Genomic DNA, 17,573 nt, shown 5'->3' on the forward strand with positions numbered 1-17,573 from the left:
TTGAGTACCATCGCAGCACAGGTGTCTGCAACATGTGTTTCGGCGCAGCGCGAGCAAACTGTCGTGTTATGACACATGACGCTCACGTCTGCAAACTTCATGCATTTCTGGCATTGAATGGCTTTGAATGACCGCGGTCGCACAGGATACCGAAAATGGCCTACTTTGACATGCGAGGGCAAAGATTCACCCAAGATGTGCCCATGCGAAACACACGACGCGCGCATATCGGCGTTGGCGAGCAGGTCCTGCCTGCATGCGCAACGCATTAACGCGCGCAAAAAAAAAAAAAAAAAAAAACGCTTGCAACGCTCAGCACAAGACGAAGCAGCAGTGCTGACAAAATGGCCACCATGTTAAAAAAAAAAAAAAAAAAACGATTCCCAACTTCTATTCCCGCTAGGCTTAACCCCACCCGTGAAAAAAATATTCATTTATATGATAAGGGAAATTTTGAGGAAATTAGCCATGCATTAGGCAGTTTTATCCCATTTTTAAAAACACCTTTTTTTCTCATTCCCTAGGCGAAAATTGGCGCATGTTTAAAGATAAAGAATTTGGTAGGCCAAAAATACATTCCCTTAATTACCATCTCTTCTAATTATTTCCAACCCTGGTTCACTGAAGTCCTGAAGCAACTAGAAAACAAAAAGAAACGTCGCTTCCGCGCAGCCAAGTCCCGTAATACACTTGATGCATGGAATGCGTACAAAGACGCTTAGTGCTTATCTGGAAGCCATCCGTCACGTCAAACACTCATTATTTCACTATGATTTACCGAACTCCAAAAAAAAAAAAAATCTGGCAAGTTATAAACCCTCAAGACACACGTCCTGTTGCTTTATCAAACGAGTCAGGTGATGCCCTGGCAGACGCTGAATGCGCCCATGTCTTCAACGCCGCCTTTGCATCAATGTTCACTCAAGAAACTTAACCATCATTCTCTGTTACCCATGCCATTTTTAAACGTACTACTATGCCACCAATTACATTTTGTTTCCCATCCAGTATTTCATACCTAATAGAAAATATAAAATTCTCGTCGGCGGCTGGTGTGGATGACATTACATCTAAACTTCTTAAAAACACTAAACATATTTGTGCTCTATATCTGTGTTTGTTTTCGCAGTCACTTTCAACAGGCATGCTACCTTTTGACGGGAAACAAGGAAAGGTCGTTATGGTGCTCCAATGCTGCACCCGTCGCAACGAATCCCAGCCGCCTTTTCCAACTGTAAAGAACCCTCACGTGGTTCTTCCACCACGGCGTCTCTCGTAATACGTAGTATGCTGGTCATGGAGGAATTATACCGTGATGCCGGTATTAGGACCTTAAACCTCCAACTATCCTGGTCAGGCGCATCATGCGGTGGAAAAAAGAGATTCGCTGTTAAAATATTGCGCATAGTTGACCATTCGCTCACTGTGGGCAGTAGGAAAGTCTTATGAAGAGGCCAATATTCCTCCACCCCAGCGTAACCCCTGTCCCTGCTGGCTCTGTGGCTGTCTCCGGTTGCACATTATGCTGTTTTTTGCTCCTACGCTTTTGGCACGGCGTTTACGAATGCCTTATGGTTCTGGAAACTGCTTCCTCCTTTCCCGCAGATTTTTAGGGCGGGTATTACCACAGCAACGAAAACAAACACACCTACGGCTCCTGCAGAGCGCATGTCTTTCCTAAGAGAATGCATTCAGCAAAAAAAAAAAAAAAAAAAAAAAAAAAAAAAAACCGGGACAATGCACAATTGCACCACAATTTTATTTTTCAGTTTAAGGAAATTTGAAGGCCTCCTTTATATGCGCGAGTCTTCTCGCACTGTGCAGGCGAGGTATGTGCCCACAACTGCGCGACCACCCGCAGGTTTCCCTAGCCAGCAAGTGCAACAGGCGGGAAGCAGGCCTGCATCATGTGCTCCTGGATGATGGCACTCGAGGATGATGAGCTCTTGGGTGTCTCGATGAACTCCACCCGGGCGGAAGACGTACACCTGCGTGTCTTGGTGACAGTGCATACGCCGGGTGACGGCGGCCTCTCCTCCGTCACTATGCACACGTCATCGGGCGACTGGCGCAGCACACACTTGGCGACGATGCACACACTCGACGACGGAGGCCTCGACGACTCGCTCACGATACGCACGCTCGGCGACGGTGGCCTCGACGACCTCCACCGTGATCGAAGAGTTGCGGCTAGGCATCCTGGCAATTTCGTCGATTGTGGTAGTAAAGGTGTTCCCTGCACAGAGAGACTTTCCACCTCACATCCTCGCACTACAAGTGGTTCAGTATGCGAAGCATTAGCGAACAAAATGCACTTTATGTACGCCCGGGCGCTTTCGTCTCCTTGATATATGTCAACAGGAGCATGACGAACGCGTCGTGCAACTCTTTGCAGCCTTAATGTGCCAAGGGAAGTTTAAGGGACATTAGAAGTACCTGAAATGTAAATGTTAAGAAATAATAGCGAAAAAAAGGCACTAGCTGTGAAATAAAACAAACGCCGACAGTGGTAAAATGAACAAAGATTTAGAAGATGCTTCAGTGCCTGCCTTGCTCACAACGATCTTGGATCCTTGACCAGACGGGATTCCATCAGACAGCAAGCACTGCGAGCGCCCGCGAGCTGACCCTGACCCAAGTTGATGCGGAACTTTAAATTGGAATCTCTAAGATCTCGGGTTCAGAATGAATTATGTGGCACGGCAGGCGAAACTCGTAGCGCCACCGTAATAAACTTAAATTTTCATTAAGAGTCAGTAAGTGAAAGTATGCTTAAAATGACTTGGCCGCATTGCAATGACCTGCGACATAAAAAAATCTGAGCGATGGAATGCTTCACGAGTTGTCTTCTGTTGTCTTCTCAAATATCTGTTGTCTTCTCAAATATCTTTCGTATTGTGTAAATCCAATGAGAATCCATGAAACTACAGTACATCCAGTCTCTTCTCGGCCACGCGGGCTGGTCGAGGTCCGCTATAGTTTCGAAATGCCCAAACGACGCGATCCCATGGGATTGAATGCCGAGATAAAAGACCTGGCAATTAAAGCAGATATGGCGTAGCCAGGGGGTGGCACACTGGGCCCGTCCACCCCCCCATTTTTTGTTATGGCATAGATAGCTGAAAATGACCATTTTAAGGGGGTGCTCTCCCCAAAATAATGATGGTGCCCCCTCAGCTCCCCTTCCGAAAAGAATTTGAGTACGGCCCTGCCTGACATACGTTCTGCACTATGTACATTTCCAATTTATTCATTCATATGCCAATTAGGCACCTGTTTAGAGCAGGTTCGTAGCCGGAGTTTCATGGGGGGGGGGGGGGGGGCCTTGAAATGGTCATAAATATTTCGTGCAGGGGAGACAAGGGCCCGGTGTCCCACTCCCTGGCTACGCCCCTGGTTTAGAGGACAGTTTATACAGGAAAGACAGAGGTTAGAACAGGCGATGGTATACCCCTCCTTTCTTTTTTAGAATTCACTAGAATTACACGCAATGCGAGATTGAATTTTAACAGTGGTATAGAATCAGCTTGCAGGAAGAGCTCAGACCATAACTATCAGCGACAAGAGAGGAACAAAATCTGAATACAAGGCAGAATAATGAATGTATTCCGGGAAGACCGCTTTTGACAGCCGATCAAGTACCTCGAGAACAACAGTCGCAGCGTGCGCATAATGAAAGGGTAGCGATATCTACCACCCCACCAGAACTAAGCGGCGAAGAGTGCCTCAAACATTTCAAGCATCCAGGCAATCCCCAGCGGTCTACGTCAAACGCTGGCGAACGCAATGGCGGTCGAAAGGCGGACGACACTTACCTCTGGGAGCTTGGCTGCGGTGGCGATTGGCCGAAGGTGGTTGGGGGAGAGGACTGATGCCGAGTAGAAGCCACGACGTCGAACCTCGGACCAGCGTCCGAGCAGATGGCCGGTTTGCTGGTGGAATGGCACGAGCTGCATGCGAGTACAAGCTCGGCTGCACACTTCATCTCCCACCGTGCACACGCGTAGATTCTGCACATAGGCATGCGGCCATTGTTGCTCGACATCGCGGCGCGGTGAACTACTACCTGTGGCTTCGCAGATGAAAGTTCGGCCACGACGCCAAATATTGGCACAAATGATAAATCACTGTCACTTTGCGTCTTCTTCGGTAGCAAGTAAGAGACACATGATACACATTCGACAAATTCACCGACGATTAAGATACTGTTCAATGCGTATTATGAGCGGAGTTGTTGGGGTGTTCCGATTTTTGCGATAGTTGAGCAAATGCGCATGCGTCAAGGCGACACAGCGCGATTGGCTCGGTTTTGGTGTCAAGGTAACGGCGTGAACTTGACATTGTCAACTTCCACCATAGTTGTCTGATGCAAACCCTGCGCCGGACAATAAAGGCCCTTATTTAAGAGTCCTTGAAAGCATTTCACACACAATGTGTAGAGTAGAGCACAGAAGGCCCTGAAATTGTGGCACATACTCACGCTGAAGGATTGCTTAAAAACGACAGTCTTTCTTGGGATACTTCAACGCAGAAATTTTGGTTTGTCTGTCTGTCCTGCTTCTTTGTCACCTAATTCAGCAGGATGGCGACCGTTTAACCCCTCCCTTAACGACCAGCCATGTTCTGGCTTCTGCGTTCATATGTGCTTACATTGTCAATCAAAAAGCAAATATGTATATTTGAGACGCAACCTCATTAGTGTTAGGCATTGTGTCTTTTTATTTAAAAAATGTATAGATACACGACTCTAAAGACTGAAGTGTTAATTACACTGCACTGACAATGCAACACTAAGAAAAAAAAATGGTTTTTTATGCAAAAAAAAATCTGGGGCATTAATTAAAACTGAAGTCTAAAACAACTTGGTGTTGTCACTAAGGAGGTTAAAAAAAAAACAATTGTCCCCTACCAGTGACTCTGCGTTCTGAAAAATAAAAAATCGTTTCTTTACATTGCTGCCAGATGCCGCCATGCCTCACGTGCGCCTCCAGGTAGAAGAATATAGTCTATCGACGTCCCTTGCAGCGAAACATGGAGAAATGTGGCCAATTTTTTACCTCTTTCGCGCACATAACAATTTCTGGTAGAGAACAGTTTTATTGAAAGAAATGGGGAGGTCTTTTGCAGATGATCTTCTCGCAAGAAACAAACAAAAAAAGGGCAATTTTAGTTCAAAAAATACGAGATGGTGACCCGAGGTCACCACCATGCAATGTCTACTGGTCACTTTCGGTGAAAGTATCTATAGTTCTTATCGTTAACTACTCGTACAACATGTTTTCCTGCACTATCAACATAGTAGGAACAGCATATAGTACGTACTTGTATAAATATAAAAATACCTCTGGCCCACCCTCTAGCGTCTCTTGAAAACGATGGCAGCCGGAACAAACTTAACTTGACACATTAAAGCCCTAACGAAGTAGCATCATCTCCGTCAGATTGCCAAATGCTTTAAAATATGCCCCATTTCAAAACCGACACGCGGGGCTCACGTGTTTCAAGAGGAAAAAAATGAAGAAAAGGCGGTTACCTAGGGTGATCACCGTACTGGAAATAGCTGATATTTAAATTAATGGTTACTGTGTTACCTGGATGCAAAGACCGGGCATGATTAGCGCATGATATTCGCTAAACTAATCGTAAAATATTAACACACCAACAGCTTCGCTCAGAATTTACATTAAGCAGTGTCTTGCTTGGTGAATTTTTTTAATATAGTATAACTGCTGCCGAAGGCGGTGCAAAGTGACAGTAATTTATCACTCTTGCCCAACTTTCGAGTCGTGGCCGGGCTTTCATCTGCGCAGCCTCAGGTGCTGGCTCACCCTGCCACGCGCAGCAAAGTCGACAAACAATAGCTGCATGCCTGCACGTGTGCACTGTGCAAGACGAGGAAGCGAGCAGCCCGACTCGTTCTCACGCGCAGCTTTAAATTATGACTTATGTTACCAAATGAATTCAACCCTTCCTTTCAAGAAGTGAAATTGAAGTGAATTCAAGAAGTTAATTTTTTGAAAGTCAGCCCTTCTTTTCAAGAAGTAAATTCAAGAAGCCATTTTCCTCATACGCTCGTCGCAGGCTTGTCACTGTTCCACGTCGCTGCTGCTCAGTGTCCGTCCTCTGCGCAGCCACGGTCGGCCAGCCACCATCGCAACGAGAGGTGAGCGTCCCTACCGGGAATTCCACAGTCATTGCGTTCGCCACTATTTTGGCTTTCGTCCCACATGCTGCCGAACGCAATGATCTCTCGAGATCTCAGAAACGCTCGGCGTATGTCAAAGGCTGACTGGGCCGCTTACGAGCAAACGACGGCGGATCGATCGACACAAGGATAGCGGCCGACTATTTTCGAAGGCGACATTCCCATTCGGGTAATGCACGCGGTACTGCACGAGCATTCACGGCATTCATGAGCGAGCGTTTTCCTGCACGCGCTGGCATTCAGAAGGTCAGCTCGGGATACCTTGTTTTTTCTTTCTTGAAGTTTACTGCCAGAGTTATCCCCTAGCTCACTGTGTGCGATGTATAACGGTGACGATTTCCTCGATGCTCGCTGCTCGAATGTGCAGTTGAGGCCCGCTTCACAGCTTTTAGTATAGTTCTAGATAGATCCGCATTCATAGTTCGTGCGCTTCGACCGTTGTCTTCCCGGGGCACTTATGGTATGGTCTGCTCAACCATTACCCGGGTGTCGAAAGCCGCGTCTTATTCTGCTTGTCAGTCACTTCGTCACGGATAGTTACGGTTTGAGCTACTTCCTGCGCACTCAGGTTTTATTCTGCCATTGAAATTCGATCGCACACTGCATGAAATTCCTGTGCATTCTTACAATCGACAGTGATAACCTACGTTTTTCCTGTATAAAGTGTCCTGTGAACAGATGCCCAACTGCCATACGGTACCTATATTAAAATGTATGTATATAGTGCGAAACGTGTGCCAGCCATCCGCTTTAATTTACAGGTTTAGATTTCACCTCCATCGTTTTGTCATTTTCAAGCTGTAGCGGACTTCAACTCAACCAGTTCTATTGGCCAACAAAGTACCGGATGTACTTTTTCAGCGATTCTTTTCAGATCTATATGATACGAAAGATAATTGAGGCAACTGAAGCAACTCGCGTCTCTCGACCTTTTTAGGTCCCCTAACGGTTCGCAAAGCAGTCAGTCTATTTTGATTTTTTGCTTGAGCATGACGAGGCTGAGTGCGCGGGCTTGCCAGTCATGTCGACTATACTTGCAGAACGCTCTGAAGATGCTGACTGTACAGTTCATATCTTTTGAAAAAAAAAAAAAAAAAAAAGAAAAGAAGAAAAAAAAAAAAAACTGTTGAAAAGGAAACCTGCCAATGGCACAGACTAACCGCAACAAAAAAACCTAGGCAAATATGCATCCACTAGTGATAGTACCGGTCGCCCCCACCTAGTGCTCAGATTTGGGTGCACGTTAAAGAACCCCAGGTGATCAAAATTTCCGGAGCCCACAACTTCGACGTCTCTCATAATCTTACGGTGGTATTGGGACGTTAAACCCCACATATCAATCAATCAATGAATCAATCAATCAATCAAATCAACCGTTCGCCCCCAGTCCATCAAACGTGCAACCTCAGCAACTACAAGCTCCTCAACACTCTCACCCCCAAAGATGCACTTTCCCTTCTTTTCAGCTGGTCCATAAAACAAAGCGAGGCAGACCGAGTAAACTGAAATACCTGCCACCAGAAGAAGGTAAACTCTTTTTTTGTCTGGAGTCTTTTAAAACTCTTGACCAGCTGAGATATGTGGCATTGCAAAATATCATTGATAACTGGTAATGGCTGATTAAAGAACACTGAGGCACTCAGATAAGTTTCACACACGCAATGCATCAGTTTGCTTCTGAGCAAGTAATTTACTAGCTTTGTGTCTGTTGTCAGCACGAGTAATTTCGCTAAAGCAAGCTTGTATTAGACAAATGACCGATGCCCAATTAGATATCACCTTAACTAGCAACTCTTTAATAAGGTGCAAGAATAGCTGCTATTGTTGCCACTTGCCAGCATCCGTGCATATGTGTGTATAATGCAAGCATTGGGTGTATATTGGAGGTAGATTGCCAGAGTTTGAAATTGAGCGAGTGTTCCACTGATGCATAAGAAAAGATTCCAGGTGAAGCCTTGGCTTTTCGTTCTTTTCTTCATGCTACTGAGATTAAACCTAGATGTTTTCTTCGTGCTACTGAGACTAAACCTAGACTAGTAGCCCCTGTATGCCCCAGGTTAAAGTGGCATTGTTTCTAAGCACGGAGATCGCTGCACCATCACAATAATAGAGTCAGTTGATATCAGCTCATGTGGAAGAAAATGTGTCAGCATGCCATCGCTGGCATCAACAAAAGATAAGCACAACAAAATAGATTAGAAGCATGGTGACATAACCTTGTGCATTTCATGCTGAGCAATGTTACTCGTCTTTTTAATTTACTTTCTTACAGTTAGATGCTTGTGCTTTGTATGTGTCAATATACTTCGTACTTCAACTTATACTTGAACAATTTACTTCCTACTTGATGTACAGTTTTGTTTAGCACCAATTAGAAATAAACGTTTATGATGCTGCTTTTTGGTGCTGTTTATAAACATACTGAATACATTGTGTACTTTTTTCCAGGCAAGATAATGGTCAGTCTCGAAGAATTTGAAGGCCTGAAGGTACTTCATGTAATTTATGGACTTGAAAATGAGCAAGCTGCGAAGTGCATAGTTACCTATCTCAGCAATTTGATGCTGTCGATGCACCCCGTGCTTCTGCCAACTACGTGTGAAGATAGCAAAAAAAAAAAAAGAGACAAGTCCCCGCCACCCTTTTCTCCACCTTTGGCTGTCTTGGCCACTGATTAGGTGAGTCACACCCAATTTCACAAATTACCTGAACAGTGATGTCACAAGGTAGGCTCCATTTGGTTTACTTATCTAAAGCTTGGTGAATGGGCTTGTGCTGGAACATCTGGAAATTCTTCTTTTTTATTAAAATAGTGATTCTATCTCAGGAAGGGGGAGAATGGGGGGTTGGCTTTGTCAGCTTTATCTTCCCGTCCATTTGTCTCCCTTTTCCGTGCACCTGCCTTTGAATCAAGTTGATTATCCTTAATGAGCAGCAGTTATCCTGCCTACAAACTACGTGCCCTTTCCATGTCCATTCTCTTTCTTGATTTCAACTGTGACGTCCTAAGCACCATTTGAACATAGTTACAAAATAGTACGAAGGCTTTAGTCCGTGCTGTATACAAGCTTACCTTAGTTCGCGTAATTGTGGTATAATGAGTCAATCAAAACTAACTGTCATGGTCTTTGGCGACAGTTTGTGAATATTTTCTTTCAAATGATACCTCTTTTTAAAGGTGCCCAACGGACACAGACCCGGCAGCATGAAAGTTGAAGACAGACAGCAGCTAAGGGGCAGCAACGTTTTTTTTTTATACCTGCTGGAGAGACAAACAGCAGCGAAGAGGCAGCAATGGTTTTATTTCTTCTCTACCTGCTGGACTAGATTTACCGCAACTACAAACAAAGAACATTTTTTTCCTACCTGCTGGACTAGATCAAACGCAACTACAAACAAAGAACGGACATAAATAACGATATAAAAAACTTCAACTGTGCTTCATTCGCCAAACTATGACGGGAAGCATGGGGCCTTCTCATCATCCAGTGTGGTGCACAAGCACAAGTTAGGTAGTTTCACTTGCGAAACATTGTTCTTCTATTTCGTCTTGAAAAGCACTACCAGTTGCAAGGTGGTGACAGAGGAACTGCTACCACTAGTGTTCTGTTTAGTTAGCTCCAGGAGATTTAGCTCCAAGAGAAATAGCTGCAGGCCTTGCTGCGTATAACATTCCAATCTGTTGCTGTCGCATTCATTGGAGAGTTTTTCAATAGCGAATGGACAGCTTTGCTTTGGCGTTGCACATGCGTCACACGCTAACTTTTGCAGGCTTCCATTAAGTGGCACCCCCGCAAAACTTGCAAGGTTTGCATACGGTTATTTAAAACTTTCTAATCGCTTTACCCTCGCAGTGAAACTGTGAATTTTATTTTTACAGCACATCTGTTTTACAGCAGAGGTTTGCCATATGTCATAGACAAAAAATTATCGCCACACGCTCTTTTCACCCTCTTCTGTTTCTCCTCCACAACAAGCGCCGGTGTGGGATGCAACAGCCCTGATGGTTGAGAGAATGAGTACATAGAAATAAAAGAGAAAAGTAAAGAAAGCTAGAGAAAGCAATTTTTGGTGAGACTTGATTCTGACATAAGTACCCATGATCCAATGGCGCGGGTCTTTACTACTCGGCTTGTTTGGACAACTGTTTGGACAACAGCTTTTTTTTTTTTTTTTAACACACACGGCATCACTGTTTATGCTAGCGGAATAGCGGCTTGCTGTTTTGCATTCTAGGGCAGCCATGTGCAAGTTGTTTCTGCTGCGCGCACACATCCACTTTAGCTTTCCAGTCAGGAAATCGTTTCAGACTCATTTTAACAGAATTTTGTGGCAATCACAGAGCAATGAAGTTGGTGTAGGCACCCTGATTACACTGGCATGTATCATTGTCTTCTAAGTGTCGTCCACAGTTCTGTGTTCGATCCATGGTGTCTCGCCATGTGACAATCATGTCACACAGCAAGACATTGCGGATCAAACTCACCATGCATGATCAGACAGGATTGAACACCCCATCGAACATCGGATTGAACACACCATGCATGAACACACCTCTTTCAAGGCCGACATTTTATGGCACTAGACGCAGGCACTGTTTTGCTGGGTTTGCTGCTGGTGTTAGAGCTACACATGACTATGCAATTTTGCTTTGTAGATTATGTGGAATTCAAAAGGTACTCAGCAACTTCTGCGAGTGTTGTGTATTGCAGTTAGTACCGCACAGTGTATCGCATGACATGGGCTGCCAGACAGCCTGCCACAAGCTGGCCACACTGTGAAACAAGGCGCAAACCAACAGGTCGTGTTGGATGCTACTGATGCAATTTGTGCCTTCCTCAGACCTCGCTATGGACAATTTTCAGTGTAGATCTAAGTGTTACTTGACTAGGGTTGACACTTTGCTGACCATTGATGATTATGTAATGCAGTACAAATAGAGCATTGATAAAAATCTCTCGCGAGAGAAACGTTTTGATCGCAATCATATTTATATTGCACATTCATTCTTACAAGATGTCCTTCGAGTACATCTTAAAGTGCATACTGAGCAAACAGGTGTATCTTATGCTATAGCATGTGCATGATACATATACACAGGTATAACAACAGAAGACACATTATACGAGAGCCCCTGCTAGTGTTGACGTGCACAGTCATTTTTTTGTTCCTCTAGGCATACAGAAGTGCTGGAAGCAGGATTTGGTGACGCCCCAACTACTTCAATGCTGTCCGTCTTGATTTTTTCTCTTAATCTCGTATGTGTGCACCCACAGAAAACAGTGTGATAAGCATGCAATCTTCATTGCCGACATGCAAGTTCTTCTCTCCCTGTGCAGTAATGTACATACCATACGTTGCGGACTCTTTGACTGGACAAGCCACAGGGCTTCCTTTCCTTGGTTTCGAGTGCTTCATAGCTCACTGCTGCTTTCCGTCGGCAGTTCAGACTTGTAGCCTGTCTGCGTTTTCACTGCAGTGCAATGCAGCGAGTTATGACCAGTGCAAACAAATCAGAATACCACATGTGCACACCATTGCCTAACCAACTGCTACAGAGAACATACTTCGCTGCCAGTTTCAGGATAAGCATGACGCCTTTTAACGCCGTACAACACAATATAGATTAAATGCCTCCTTCAATGCAGCGCTTGCAGCTTTGTACTACAGCCCAGTGCATTCGTCACCTGAATTACATACTGGTTTTTCCTTTTGTCTGATGTCATAGACTGCAGTGTACGACATCAGATTATTATGGCTCTTGGCATCGGTTCACTTTCAGCAAGACAAGCTTCTGGACTAACACATGATCACTCACTATCTGCTTTATTGTGTAACAGTTGTAATTGCTGTAAAGCAAGGGTAACAAGTGTTACTGCTGTAAAGAAAAGCTGCTTGTATTTTTGCACTATTACTGCTATAAAGCCCCATCTCTATAGCTCCTTTACAACAGGCATGACTGCTACAGCATGTATTCATATGAAAGCCTTATTGAAGAGTATATTCAAATTCAAAGCATTTATTGCTAAAGCGAAATGTAAAATGGTGCAGTGTAGCAAAGTTATCAGCATGGTAGTAAATCCAAGAAAAACTACAATAACAAATACCTAGTCATGTTAACGACCATGTCACATGGAGTTGCACTAATATCGTGGTTGAAAACTTCACCAGGAAAAAACTCTTGTATATTGAAGACCAGCGATGTGGGCAAGCTTCACTTCAGCATTTATGTGCTTGCACTGCAGTCCGAAATTTCATGCACAGTGCCTGCTATAATTTTGGTCGACATTTCGTGATCGATTTATGTCTAGACAACAAAGCATTGCAGGTACACTGAACACATTACTCTTGCCCTTTATGATATTTAGCATATAATTACAACAGAGCACGTGGAGAAATTTATCTACATCCACACCTTCCCAGCATTCCATGGAAAGAAATGAGGTCTTTGGAAAAAAACAGTTCAGCACTGAATAGAAGGATTCTAACTTGACATTTGTCACAACTGTGACACCTGCTTGATGTTTATAAGGAGGCAATTATTTTCTTCACTACGTCACACAACTTGTGGTGTAAGAAATACACCATAAATGAATGTAGAAGCATTACAAAGAGTTACCACAACAAATAATGAAGAGTAAAGCAATGATCAGGCATGCATATTTTTCGTCGAGATATGTTGCTGAAATACCAGTCATTCTCAATTTTCAAAGAGCCATTAGTAATTGCTAAAGGGCACGTGTAGCTAATCTTTTGTGCATTCAGAGAACAAGGTCATATGTGGCGTGGCTGTCGCTATCATGCCATTGATTTGTACATCAATGGCATGATAGAGTATAAACCGATAATCCAGATTATTAAGGCAAAAAATTTTAAGCGCCAAGTGGCCTATTCTAGTGGGTTAATCTAACCAACGGCCATGTTTAACCCTTTAAGACAATGTACACAATTGTGTACACCACTCGTTTTTGTTATTTACATAAGTAGAGACTAAGGAAGAGCAGGATATACCATACTTATGGTAAATTGAACCTCCTGCATAATAAATTTGCTTTTATTTCCCTTCATTTTGCAGTGTATTGATACATATGATCGCTTTTCTGAAGGCACTATAACATTTGACGAGTCGTGCAACATGCCACTTTCTGCAAGTGAAGTGAAAAGCTGAATTTTTTTTCGCTTGAGATTGACACAACGAAAAATTGATTTCCCAATATTCTTGGCCTGATATTTAATTCTGTTTATTCCAAAAATAAGCATCAATGACTTCAGGATAAAGTATCATTTAATTAAAACATAATTAGAATGAGTTACTTTAACACATAAATTTAACAATTATCTCAATTTTTGTTGAAAGAGAATACTGTGAATACAATAGAACGTTGTAGAGATTCGACATATTTACAGACAGCTCTTCAAAGGCAGGGTCAGAAAGTGTTAATTTTACTTTTCATCACTAGGCATATGACGAGACTGAAGCTTACAACAAAATAGAAAAATGAAAATCAAGTACCTGTGCCCAAATATGTATCTTCCATGATTGTTTCCTCGCAGAGATGAACGACATCTCTGCCAAAGTCAGCCAGGCACTGTGCGCACAAAATACGCCAGCATTACCGCCTCACCAACAAATCTGCGTGCAGGTCATACACTTTGTCGCAATACCAACCTGATACTTTGGTGCAGTTGCTCTGCTTTCGAACCTCAGCAGGCTCTGTGCAGTAGCAGGATGCATTCTTGGCATAGCACCAACATCTACACACACCTCTTGGGAATGCCGAACCTGGCCGAATGCTCGGATAAGTGTCGACGCAGAAGTGCAAAGAGCACAAAAGCTAGACTCCCCTGTGTTCAGTGGCACCACCTGATAGCCCAAACAAAGGCTCTACAGCAACTGCTTTGTTCCTCGTCTTGAGGCAACTCATGAAAGCTCACTCGGTCTTCAACTTTGCGCTGGCAGAAGTCTAGCCAACAATAGTAAATAGGGATGGTTGCCATAAGTGATCGACCATACCTGTGAATGGTTGGGATGCCTTCAGCAATTGGGCATGCCGAGCGTATTTACAGGATCGTGCTAAGATGCAAATCACATTGCCTGTAGTTGACTAAAATCTGGTGAGTGATGTAGCAACCGATGCTTTGCTGGCTTGGCCACTATTCTAGTGCAAAGCTCACCTACTTCACTAATCTGGTATGCAGTCGCAAGCCTTCGTTGAGCTTCTTACATAGCTATTGTTGAATACTGTGTGAACGACGAAAATAGTCGCGTATCATCACTAGGGGATGATACCTGTGTTTGGAATAAAAAGAAGGTCGATGGGTGGGATTCGCCATGGGCACGGCGGCTCATCCTTTTCTCTACATTTTGGTGCCGAAACCCGGGAGACAGGACCTTTAGACGCGAGACCAAGCGGACTTTACGGTTTTTCGACCGCATTTGAAGCCTGGGGGACTGTCATGACGCCGCCGTTGGTTGAAGCTGATGTGCGAAGCCAAACCGTTCCCGAGACCCAGATCAAGAAGCATGACACTTCGTCAAGGTTGGATGCACTAGCAATTGGTCTCGATCATGAGAATGTGCATTTAGGTGCTCTTTAGGAGCAAACTAAAATGTCTTCGAAATGTTTCCTGTGTCCGAATGTTCAATGAGCATTATTGCATTCACAGGAAGCTTACAGCAGGCTTTTCATAGCCTCAAAATTTGTGGGCAAAAACTCTTGATGTTAAGATCACTCAACTTTATCTGCTAATGCTGCTAAGAAAGAAAGTCAAGTTAAAAGATAAAAGGTAAAAGTTAAATTTACACTGATGCAAAACTTTAATATATTAAAAAAAATTTTGTTCATCTTCACAAATCTCAGCATTTGTGTCCTCCACTTCCTTATTAGAATCTTCGCAGTTTTCTTTTAGCTCTTTTTTCTCAGACTATTTCCAGTTTATGCCAATTTCGAGCCACAAGTTTTTTTTTTATAAATTTACGCTTTGGTGTATCCGACTCCAACGTGGTAGCATGATCTTGCTTACGGAGGCCCTGCGTGATGGCAACTGCTGCTTCTTGCGATCCTGATGGCTCACTAGGAGAACTTCGAAAAGAGAATCGGGCGTTCGGCGATGTAATGGCTGGCGAAAAGAGTGGAGGCGTTTTCATGTTTGTTACGTCGATATTGAACACCTCATCTCGCCCCGCTTCCCCAAAAAAGTCATCAGGGATGTTTTGTTTCAACACCTGCGACTGATACATGTCATCGCAAGCTTCCTTTGCCGCCAGTGCATCTACCAGCTTCTTGAGTTGGGCGTTATACTTTTGGGTGCCCTTTCGGGCTGTAATAACTGGAAGTGTCTCTGTAGATCCACTTGCTTTGGGCTCTGTATCTTGGCTTGTCAAGCCTGTCCTGCAATCTTGTTTGCAAGGCTGTTGTTTAACTAAAGGCTTGGCTTGTTCACAGCGACCCTTCCTCGCTGCCTTCTTGGGCGAAATTGCAGGCTCGCTTGATTTCGACTTGCCTGCTGCAGCCCGTCTGGACATTGATCGTAGGATCCATTGAGATGTAATATCCATGGAGGTTTTCTTCCTGGGTGAAAATTCACATAAAGATGTAACAGAGTTAAGCTTGTGTGAATAGTAAATTTTGGGTTTGAAGTTAATAGTGATTTGATTCTAAATCGAATCAAATTCAGATGCTATAAATCACATATTAGGAAGAAGGCTGAGCCTATTCGCCATGACCCAGCTAACCCGCACAATATATATATATATATATATATATATATATATAATTGGAAGGCACGCACAAATGTTATTCCTTTAGGTTCAAAGAAAGTGGAAGCAGCTTTGATTAGTAGCAGGAGTTTACTTTTGGTAAAATGCAAATGATAACCTGTAAAATATGTTACATTTTGAAACTTACAATAATTAGCTCATATAAGCTGGCATAAACCATGAAATGTATTCACTGGAAAAGCTTATTGCCTCACGAAATCAATGCTGCAAAAATTTTAAGAATCTGTTCTGTGCGAGTGGAGATTTGTCGCATGTTGCAACTGCATTCTCTTTTCTCTCGTCCAGATGAAAGCGCTGGAAGCTAAGCAGAGAGAGATGGCAGGGACAAAAAAAAAAAAAAAATACATCACAGCGCTTCGTGATCTTTCGCACTTTTTCATTTATTTTCTTCGAATGTGCGGCTTTTTTCAGTATGATCGCTTGCGCACGCGTGGGCAAGTGGCGGCCTCCCGCGGCCATGCTCAAAACGTGTTGCAGGGCCCCTTTAAACTTAAAGGAAGAATCAATATGGGGTAACATGTTGACTTAACCTTAAAAACTTCGCGACAGTGCGGATTTTTTCTGGAAAGGCGTGCTCACGGTACAGTAAAACTGCGTTGCAGTCAAACTACCGTTCCAAAAATGTTACACGCGGTTTTATGTATGCATATTCGTTCATTTCGAATACTTCAAAATTTCCCGTAATTTAGATTCGAATTGAATACGTCAGTATATTTGAAGAGTTCGAATATACTCGCAAGCGTAATTAAACCACACGTACCTCTTCTGTAAAAGCAATATCAATGCAGTGCAGGAATATATTACGCTGTGAAAAACACCAATCCAAAGGATGTCCACATCTGCCCCGAAGTCTAACTTCAACGTTAAATGAACATACCGCCCTCACATTGATTTTTTTTTTTTAAAGTTTAAACGTTTGTTAGTCACTGAAAATGCCCTATTCAAGCGCGGTTCGCTCAAGCAATGACATGCAAAATGTAGTCTGCTCTCTTGATACAAACGCTCATAACAGTCATATTCCAGCACGTTCAACTAGGACCGCTTCCCGCGTGAAGCACTACAGGTGCCGCCATTTCTTTGGCAAATACGCAGTGCAGAGAAGAGCACGTACCAATTATGAAAAGGGTCCATTCCGAGTTTGAACCTAATAGGTGGCATTCGCACATGGCTTGTTCCAATTGAAAAAAAAAAATACACATATTGAGCTGGTTAGAAGGGTCATGGCAAATATGCTCATTTTCCTTGACAGCATGTGACCTACACAATATTCCTGAGCGAATCTACACCCCTGCACAGAATGATTTGTTAATGGTGCCATTCTCTAGCTTGCAACGTTCATATTCTCTTCTATGCTACTATTTCACTCCTGTTTGCCTCGGTCAAACTGTCACAGAAGCTACGTAGTACTTACATTTACTGTTGTCGGGGCTTGCCTTTGAGTTCGCGCCAAGATAATAAACGTGCGAATGCAGGTGAGGGCCAACGGCACCTTAGCCTTTTAAAAAGAGGAGGCGCTGGTGTTGCGCAGCATTTTCCTCACGTGACATAATAGGGTTTGGCCTGGCTTGGCTACGTTCTTGGCCTCCC

General features: G+C 43.6%; 1 protein-coding gene across 4 annotated transcripts; it reads right to left on the reverse strand.

The window, feature by feature from the left end:
- Positions 1-1,740: 1,740 nt before the first annotated feature.
- Positions 1,741-14,083, reverse strand: LOC119180915 (uncharacterized). 4 transcript variants are annotated; one of them, XM_075875026.1, is made up of 5 exons: positions 13,875-14,015; positions 13,719-13,794; positions 11,557-11,678; positions 3,816-3,950; positions 1,741-2,236 (listed from the first exon to the last, which is right to left on the reverse strand). In XM_075875026.1, exons 3-5 carry the CDS (start codon positions 11,557-11,559, stop codon positions 1,868-1,870), a joined length of 507 nt encoding a protein of 168 aa, XP_075731141.1. In that variant the 5' UTR covers positions 11,560-11,678; positions 13,719-13,794; positions 13,875-14,015; the 3' UTR covers positions 1,741-1,867. The 4 variants fall into 4 exon arrangements, 3 of the variants coding, with proteins under 3 accessions (XP_075731141.1, XP_075731140.1, XP_075731142.1); XM_075875025.1 differs by having other exon boundaries at positions 3,816-4,010; XM_075875027.1 differs by lacking the exon at positions 13,719-13,794 and having other exon boundaries at positions 1,909-2,236.
- Positions 14,084-17,573: the final 3,490 nt, after the last annotated feature.

This window comes from Rhipicephalus microplus, chromosome 10, assembly GCF_043290135.1.
Source record: "Rhipicephalus microplus isolate Deutch F79 chromosome 10, USDA_Rmic, whole genome shotgun sequence".
Classification (NCBI taxonomy): Eukaryota; Metazoa; Arthropoda; class Arachnida; order Ixodida; family Ixodidae; genus Rhipicephalus; species Rhipicephalus microplus.

Coding starts and splice junctions, on each gene's coding strand:
- LOC119180915 (XM_075875025.1), bottom strand. Junction 2,237..3,815: donor CCGCAGCCAAGCTCCCAGAG/GTAAGTGTCGTC, acceptor CTCTCTGTGCAG/GGAACACCTTTACTACCACA.